This window comes from Arachis ipaensis, chromosome B6 (assembly GCF_059453495.1).
Source record: "Arachis ipaensis isolate K30076 ecotype BB chromosome B6, ASM5945349v1, whole genome shotgun sequence".
Classification (NCBI taxonomy): Eukaryota; Viridiplantae; Streptophyta; class Magnoliopsida; order Fabales; family Fabaceae; genus Arachis; species Arachis ipaensis.
In genome coordinates, this window is record NC_142441.1 from 28042215 (window position 1) to 28051091 (window position 8877).

Consider the following 8877-nt stretch of genomic DNA (forward strand, 5'->3'; position numbering starts at 1 on the left):
AACTGTTATGTTATCAGATAAAATTCGAATACTCAACACTTATTAAAGCAGGTAAATAAATTAACTACTTGACAACCCCAAATTGATTCATGCTTTTCCCTCTTGAGGCATAAGTCCTATTAGTTATTCCCCACTAACTTTGTTCTATTAACAAACATAGTACAATTGGAAGAAAGATAGCAGAAGTAAGGGTTATGGCGCTATCAAATCTCCGAGAATAATTTGAAAACAAAAATAAATAATAAATAGTTACTATAAATTTTTTATGTGTGGTTTCTAAATTTTATATGTACTTTTTTGGGTGTGCCAATTTTTATTATCCATTGCTAATGAATTTTTTTTTAGGAATGTTAAGCCCAGCAACTTTTGTAATTTATAGTCATCAAATAGCCATCAGTTATGGTTTTAATGGTGTGAGATTGGTATGAAATTTCATCTAATAGCTCATTTTTTTTTTCTGGTTACATGCTGGCCACAATTTAACAAAGTTGCTGCCCCTAGACTTTTCTTTTTTTTTTACTCCCCAACAAAATCGGAACATTGCGTTCTCTTGCTCTCGAATATTATTGTTCGGTTTAAAATAAAATATAGTATATGACAAAAAAACCTATAACTTAGTAATATGGCATGACATTTATTACTTGTATTAGCTAGCAAAATCGAAATAGTGTCCCTTTCTAATGCCTTATTGTCATTACTCATTTCTTATTTGTCAAACCATACTTCACACATATGCCTTTATTAACTCCTCATCAAATACTTCACAAGCTACCAATTCAATTCACAATCTCAAATTTTTGTACTTCAAATTATATACTCCCTCTCATTATTAGTTAATATTATCATGTCAAAGATTATAAACACAATTAGTAGCACAAGGGCAGAGGTGTGGCAAGCACGCTTAGGATCAGCCCTAAGGACCACTCTAGCCTGCACCATAGTAGGTTGCACCTCCCTCTACGGCCCCGAACCCCTCCGGCACTATCTCGAGTTCCCGGCCTTCTCGTATGTTACCACAATCCTCATAGTCTCGGACGCAACACTCGGTGACACCCTAAGAGGTTGTTGCCACGTCCTCTTTGCCACTGTCCAGGTCATGATCGTTTCTCTTCTTAGCCTTCATGTGATAGGACCTACCAACTTCTCTAACCACACGGCCGCGATGATGGTCGCGGCCGGTTCATTTTTAGTGGCGCTTCCTGGATCGTTGGAGTTGGTGGCTAAGCGGATTGCATTCGGGCAATTAGTGATTGTTCATGTAAGCGCCGCGATAAATAGCGCGGCGGAAGCAGGGGTGACGGTTTACCCAATTCATGCCGCATCCTCCACAGCCCTTGGAGTTGTGGCTTCAATCCTTGCCATGTTGGTACCATATCCTCGCCTCGCCTATTATGAGGTAACCTAGCTTGTAGCAATATATATACATACATCTATGCTAATTATGCATTAATTCATGCTTAGACATATTGAATTTGGAATTAGAAGAATAATCCTTATGAAATCTTGTTAGGGAAACTTTTTTACGTGTATCATCGGGAAAAATAGTAATTCTTTTTGCGATTATATTACGTGTACACTAAAATCAGCTACTAAATCATTTATCAGTATAAAATATATTATCAGTATAAAATATATGTAAAAATATAAATACATATTAAAAATAAATTAAATCACATATATATTTATAGACAAATATATTAATGGCTAATTTTTATATACAAATAATATTTTTATTCTTTTTGACATCGATTTAATTTATAATTATGTTTGATATGCATCTAAATTAACCATTAATATAAAATATATTAAAAAAATTAAATTATACGTGTATTTATATACAAATATATTATGATTAATTATAATATATACTTAGCCTTTTTGTTTAACATAAAAGAATTTTTTTAAAGAAAATTACTTGTTTTCACTTATTACTATATTAGTGATGAGTCCACTTTGGGGTATATGCCTATCATCCCTCGAAAATACTACGAAGTAGTTCCATGAAATTAGTAGATCGATGACATCACACTAGAAGTTAAAAGTTTTTTTATGTCGAATATAATTTTAAAATAAAAAGTGATGTAGCACTATTTTTTTTGTTGGTAGAGAGTGATATATAACAATTATTGTTACTTTAGTTAGAAGACTTATTTGATGTAATATTCTCCGACGGCGGTGTATATAAAATTATTACTTATTGAATAAATTTATTTGTATACTTTCTTTATTTATCTATTTTTATAAAACCCATGACTTAATCCGAAATTTATATTTCATACATTACTTTTTTCTAAAAAAAAAATCTGTCAAACAATTAATTTTTTGTTTTCCTTCGTTTGTTTCAAATTAGCGTTATACAGCAGAACGCTAACCTTCATCCTTATTTGTGAAAGAAATTAAGAAAGCAACTTTCATTTATTTTTGAGTAAAATTTTTTTTCGACCCCTATGTTTTTTCAATGAAAAAAAACTCTAAATAACTTTTGATATGTTTTTTCAATGAAAAAAAAATCTAAATAACTTTTGATAATTATTTCGAAAGGCAACGAGATCTTCAATAAAAATAAAATATTCTTTTTAATTTTTTATTTTTATTTTTATAAAATTTATTAATCTATCTATTAATATTTTTTTCTGTATTAATGGAATAAGTCTAAATAACATGTTAAATTATTAATTTATCTATTAAAAGCTAACTAAGATTGACAAATTTTTTTTGTTGAGAGTTTTATTGTCTTTTAAGGATAATTGTCAAGACCGTTTAATTTGTTTTTTTATATTTTTTGTTATTTTTTTCAAATGCATTAACTAAATTTATTGTGTAAAACTAAGAAATATTAGTGAGTTTTAAACTATTTTTGGTTATTTTTTTTCGACAAATAGAGTGGTGGCGAACCTTTTGGTTGTTGATGGCAATGCCGAAGATGACTAGAGGTTCCTTTACTTTTGAGTTGTTCGTTCACGGATTGTTCTTTGAGATTTTTGTTACTTGACTTCCAGTTGCTCCACCCTGATGTGTTGAGCTTTTTCTTCCTTAAAAAAAAATGTTTTTACTTATAAAAATTAAATAGAAAATATATTAGTGATTAACGTGTTACACAAACATGTTCTAAAGAGAGATCATTAACAGAGGGACTAATCAGTTTCATGGAATTAAATATCAAGGGCTGGAAAGAGTTTGTTTTTTGGGGCTGACAATCTATCTATTATCCTTTCTTTTCATTAGACGCATGAGCCGTTATCCTTCCTTTTTATTAAACATATGAACCCTTCTGTAAGAATTTTTAGCAAAGAATGACGAAAATACTTACGTGTAACATAACTTGTATGGCTCGTCCTTTATCAATCATATGTGAATAATAACCATTCGATTAGAACTGTTTAGTTCTTACATAATCATCAAAATGATTCCTAATCAAATGGTTATCATTCATTTGCAGCGTTGTTTTGATAACTGTATAAGTAATAAATTGTATCAATCAAATGGTTATCATCTATATAAAATAGATAAAGACCAAATCATACTAGCTAATATCATACCCAAATATTTTCTATTACTTTTTATCGAAGATTTTCATAAAAGGATTCATGAATCTAACAAAAAAAATAGAGACAAATTATCATTTTTTAATTATTAAAGTGTGAGTTGGCTAAATTAAAAAAAGATAGAGACAAAAAAAGATTTTACACTTTATTTTTTTATTTGGACTAAAATGATCATTGTATTACTCCTAATAAAGTAACGTAAATTTAATGCCTACTTTGGTAAATTAATATGCGTTTCCGAGAAATTAAGTAAGGAGTACAGCGCTATTTAAATTCTAAAATTTAAATACTAAATTTTAAATTATAAAATTTAAATTCTGGATTTTATATCGTAAATTATAAATTCTAAATTATAAATTTTAGACTCTAAATCTTAAATTCTAAATTCGAAATTTTAATTTTTAAATTTTAAATCTGAATCATTAATATAAAATATAATAAATAAAGAGTTAAAATTTATTTAATTAATAAAGAGTATAGTATTTTTTACATAATAAAAAATGTTTAAAATGAGTTAAATTATACTATTATTATTATTATTATTATTATTATTATTATTATTATTATTATTATTATTATTATTATTATCCACTCACATGAAGGCTGTGAACCGGGAGCGAGGGTGGTAGTTACAACATACAAAAACCACAAGCAACGTACAAGAGTAACAAGAATATTCAACTAAATAAATTCAAAAGAAACAAATCAAAATCATAGGATAATCTTACTAACTTCCCCCTTAATACAAAATCAAATTCCTTGCCCTGCAGCCTCCAGTAGTCCCTCTCCATTCTATTAATTACATAGCATATGCATTTTATTTCATTTTTTCTTTTTCTTTCTTAGTGATTACATCTTGCAAAATAACTTATTCGTGAAAGTTAAAATACAGCAATTATTAGTTTAGAGCAAGCAATGCTCGTCTTGTCAACAAGAAAAATTAAAGAAATATTAATAAAATATAAAAAAGTGACCAAATCTAAATTGAGAAGAGTAAATGATGAGCGAAATAACATTGTTAATGTGCAAGAGCAATAATACTTCACTGTGATGCTGAGAAAAAAATATAAATAGAATAATACCAACAGGATGTTAGTTTTTTTTTTCTCTTTTTTAGACGGTATAGTAGTGTTAGTCTAAGCTTAAAGAAACCACCTTCCTTAATATGATATTATGATCTTAAATTTAATCCTAAAATTTACCTGTATATGACATAAAGATAACACTAGAAAATCGAAAAGAAAAAAAAAAAAAAACATAAAATGATATCATTTATGTTATCTAATGGCCAATCTATCTACCACCAATTGCCTAATGGCAAAATTTATGCCTTTGGAGGATTTGTTTTAGTATTATTATGGAAAATACATTAAGAGAAACATTTTGTATATTTAATTTCCCCTTATATACAGATATTATACACATCCTTTATTAATGAAACCTTTTTATCTGTATGTAATGACTAGACGTCACAAAAATTTTTTTCCGTTGACCCATGAGATATGTTCCAATGAGATAGGACTATAGGAGAAATCTTGTTTCCATGTGCATGTTTCCACACATGTTTGTTAGAGAGAAAGGTTAACATGGCTGAGTGTACATTGTACAACATCATTTGAGTGATTAGGGAGAAATAATAATTAAAATTGAGTGAATAAGAAATAGGTCAACACTTGTTTTAGATAAGCAAAAGCTTGGATTTTCCCCTCCTTCCCAAAATCTTCTGTCCCTCCTTCCCGAATATTACAATGGTTTATAGGAATATACTTGCAAGTTTTTTTTAGAATATTTTTTGAAGACATTTAATATAGGTTTAATTATTACTCCTAAATACTTTATGAGCACTTAGATAAACTATATCTATATTCATGCCGTTCATAAATAGACTTTTTAACTAAACATCCAAGATAATAATGGGCTATAGATAGGTGAAATACTACTTTTTCTACTTTTGTTTTTGTTCGATCTTTTGGAGCATACAATATCACTTTATTATAATAGTTTGAGAATGATTTAGTTAAGTGTTTTTAAGAATGATAATGGGAAGGATAGAAGCGAATTTTTGCCTTATCCAATTTCACTCTACTTTATTCTATTCTATAAATTCTACTTTGTTACTACTTGTAGGTAGTAAAAATTTGCACCTTAATTGGTCCTGCAAGATATTCAACCTTGATTCTATCCACTCCTAATCTCTTATGCTAAATTTTGAATTTGTATCCTCTGAAATAAAAAAGTTGATAAAGTGAAGGAACTATTAATTTTGTAACTTTCATGAAATATATATCTTATTATCTTAATTTAAAAGTGATTAACTCTTCAATTTATAACTTTCTCACTTTAGAGGATCTTGATCCTAAACTTTTTTATTGACTTATACCAGAGCCGATAAAGACGGTTATCTGTAGATACCAACCCTACCATGTCCCAAACAAAAACCCGCCTGCACTGAGTCAGGTAATTGCTCGTCCCATCGTATAGAGGCAGGTCGGGTACCGGTAGTTACGAGTTGTATTGTCATCGCTAAGTGCCCCATGAATCCATGAGCTCATGACCATGTGCGCAGAATAATTTCTCTCCACATAAGAATTGAGACTTTTAACACCAATTGCTGTTGTTTTTCTTTATTTCTTTCTTTTTTAAGGAAATCGTCATTCACTGAAAAAATAAATAAATAAATAAGCTAAAGCATGAATAGCACATCCAATTATATACCTTAATGAAAGTTCAGACATATGTCCGCCTTAGCGCAATTTTTTTATAATTATTGGCTCCTTTTGTGCAATTTGTACTTTTCAGGTGAGGAAACTCTACCGATTATACACTGATAACATATCTGAAAGGTTAAATTGGAATATAGACACCATCACTGCCTCAGATAGTTCAACTGCTGTTGGTTTTTTCAATCAATCCATGACCCTCTCTACAATAGGAGCCAAGCTTTTCCGGAGAATCGAAGTTAACATGGTAAGCTATCAACCATAACCAAAAGCATTGGATTGAACAGTACTTGCATATTCAGTTAATTAGTTTCCTAGTAACAGCTATGAATTAATTATAATATTTGGTCATCTTTTTCTCACTAAAAAGAAAGGCATGCATTGGGAAAGGCCTCGTAATCCTCACTGCATAGACCCAAAGGAGAGACTGCAAGACTTGGAGGTACCAATCAGAGGGATGGACATTGCTTTATCAAGTTGCACTTCTTTTCCCATTGATGTCATTGATGAAGAGCTCAGAGGTGCCTTGATCCATTGCAAAGGAAGATTCAGCCAAAAATTAGATCAACAAGGCAAGTGTTTTGCACCTTTTGATGCAACCACCAACTTAGAGACCAAGAAGGAAATTTTGAACAGAAGCATTTCCAAAGCCTATAAAGATCTTCCAACTTCATTCTTCTTGTATTGTTTGCAACTTCTCCTAGACAATTCACCTGTGACAAAGAAAATTGACCACATGGTGGAGAAAACAAAGAAAATTGGTGATTCCAAAAGGATCTTCAGAAAGATAGCAGAGGTTGTTATGAACTTTATGCCTAGCACTCACAACTTGGTTTTTGCATTCAAGTGCTCCCTTTCATTAGGTCTTGCTGTCTTCTTCGGTTTGACATATAATAAGGAAAATGGATATTGGTCAGGACTCACAATCGCTATCAGTTTTGATACTAGACGCCAACCAACGTTCTCGGTTGCAAATGCGCGCGGACAGGGAACAGCAATGGGATCAATCTATGGGGTTCTTTGTTGCTCCATTTTCCATAAATATGCGGATTTGAGGTTGTTGCCTCTTATACCATGGCTGGTTTTCTATACTTTTCTTAGGCATAGCAAAATGTATGGGCAATCTGGTGCGATTTCAGCTGTTATAGGAGCCTCACTTATCCTTGGTAGGAAGCATTACGGCCCTCCAACTCAATTCGCAATAACGAGAATCACCGAGGCCACGATAGGACTCGTTTGCTTCATCATTGTAGAGATTCTAGTGAGTCCCTCAAGAGCAACTACTCTAGCGAAAACTGCACTTTCGGAAAGCTTGGGAACACTTGAAGATTGCATTAACAAAGACATGCCAATGCCATCTATAAGTTCTCAAGCACTAAGAGAAGGACAAAATAAGATGAAATCTCTGGTGTGTCAACTGGAAGCATTTATAGCAGAAGCTGATTTGGAGCCAAATTTCTGGTTCCTTCCATTTCATGGTGCTTGCTACCGAAAGATGCTCGAATCTCTATCAAGGACAGCAGACCTCTTACTCTTTGTGGCATACTCAGTGGAACAACTCACACAATTATCACAGAAGGGTAATGGAGGATCCGAGGTCGACCTACGAAACGGAATGAATGAGACTATAGAGAATTTTAAGAACAAAGTTGGCCCGACATTGAAATGCCTCGAAGAGATAACAAAGATGAAGTCGCTTAAGAAACTAGAGAAAGAGTTGAAGAAAAGAAATCTTCCTTGTGATATTGAGTCAGGAGAATATCCCAATGCAGAAACATTCTTGATTGGAGATGAGGACGTGGAAATCATTTTGGGGACTTTCTTCAAACACCTGGAGGGCGTAACTAGCAGAACTCACACTAACAGAGATGAGGAAATGCTTTTTCATTACAGTTGCTTGGGATTCTGCATTAGTAACTTGGTGAGAGAAATCATAAAGATTGAGAACCAAGTAAGAGAACTAATTATGTGGGAGAATCCATCAAATCAAGCGAACATGAAAGAAATTTATTGTAAGATTAGCACCTTGTGTTCACTGTCATAAGTGATCACAAGAAGTAGCTTTTCCTTGTGAATTATTAACCAATGTCGATGGTATCTTATTGTAAAATTATCTAACTAAAAGAACAAGAGAAATGATGGCATCTTATTTTATTACACACATTGTCTAGAATATTATACTCACTAGAAAAGAATTATCACTCAACCAAATTATGAATTTGCTTCTGTTTTCAATGCAAAGAACTGGAAGAGAATGACTCTATTGTACCGCTAGATCTAGCTGGTTTTATTTCTTCCAAATTGGTTAGAAATGGGGGATCGAGCCCAGTAGTTCAGAAAACAGAGGAGAGAGTTCGAGAGAGCATACTTATTAGAATCGAACCGACAATCAACCCATATGACTGGGTCACTGGGTTACTGGTTCAACCGGTAAGTTACTGATTCATCCGGTTGATCCGATCATAATTAAAAAAAATATAAAATTATATAAATAAAATTAAAATTATGTATTAAAATTTAAAATGTAAGTCTTTATAAACATAATAATAATAATCAAATATTAATTTTGTTCATATTTATGTCTGAATCTCTATAGACAAATAAAAGAAATA

General features: G+C 31.4%; 1 protein-coding gene across 1 annotated transcript; it reads left to right on the forward strand.

Annotated features, from left to right (window-relative positions):
- Nucleotides 1–776: 776 nt before the first annotated feature.
- On the forward strand, nt 777–8309 carry LOC107648114 (uncharacterized). Its single transcript, XM_016352113.3, has 3 exons — nt 777–1396; nt 6345–6512; nt 6636–8309. The coding sequence occupies exons 1-3, from the start codon at nt 845–847 to the stop codon at nt 8307–8309; spliced, it is 2394 nt and encodes a 797-aa protein (XP_016207599.1). The 5' UTR covers nt 777–844.
- Nucleotides 8310–8877: the final 568 nt, after the last annotated feature.

What these genes read in the sequence shown, in the direction of transcription:
- LOC107648114 (XM_016352113.3), top strand. Translation starts at nt 845, where the DNA reads ATGTCAAAGATTATAAACACAATTAGTAGCACAAGGGCAGAGGTGTGG. An exon ending in CTCGCCTCGCCTATTATGAG is followed by an intron (nt 1,397 to 6,344) that starts GTAACCTAGCTT and finishes TGTACTTTTCAG; the next exon opens with GTGAGGAAACTCTACCGATT. An exon ending in GGAGAATCGAAGTTAACATG is followed by an intron (nt 6,513 to 6,635) that starts GTAAGCTATCAA and finishes CTCACTAAAAAG; the next exon opens with AAAGGCATGCATTGGGAAAG.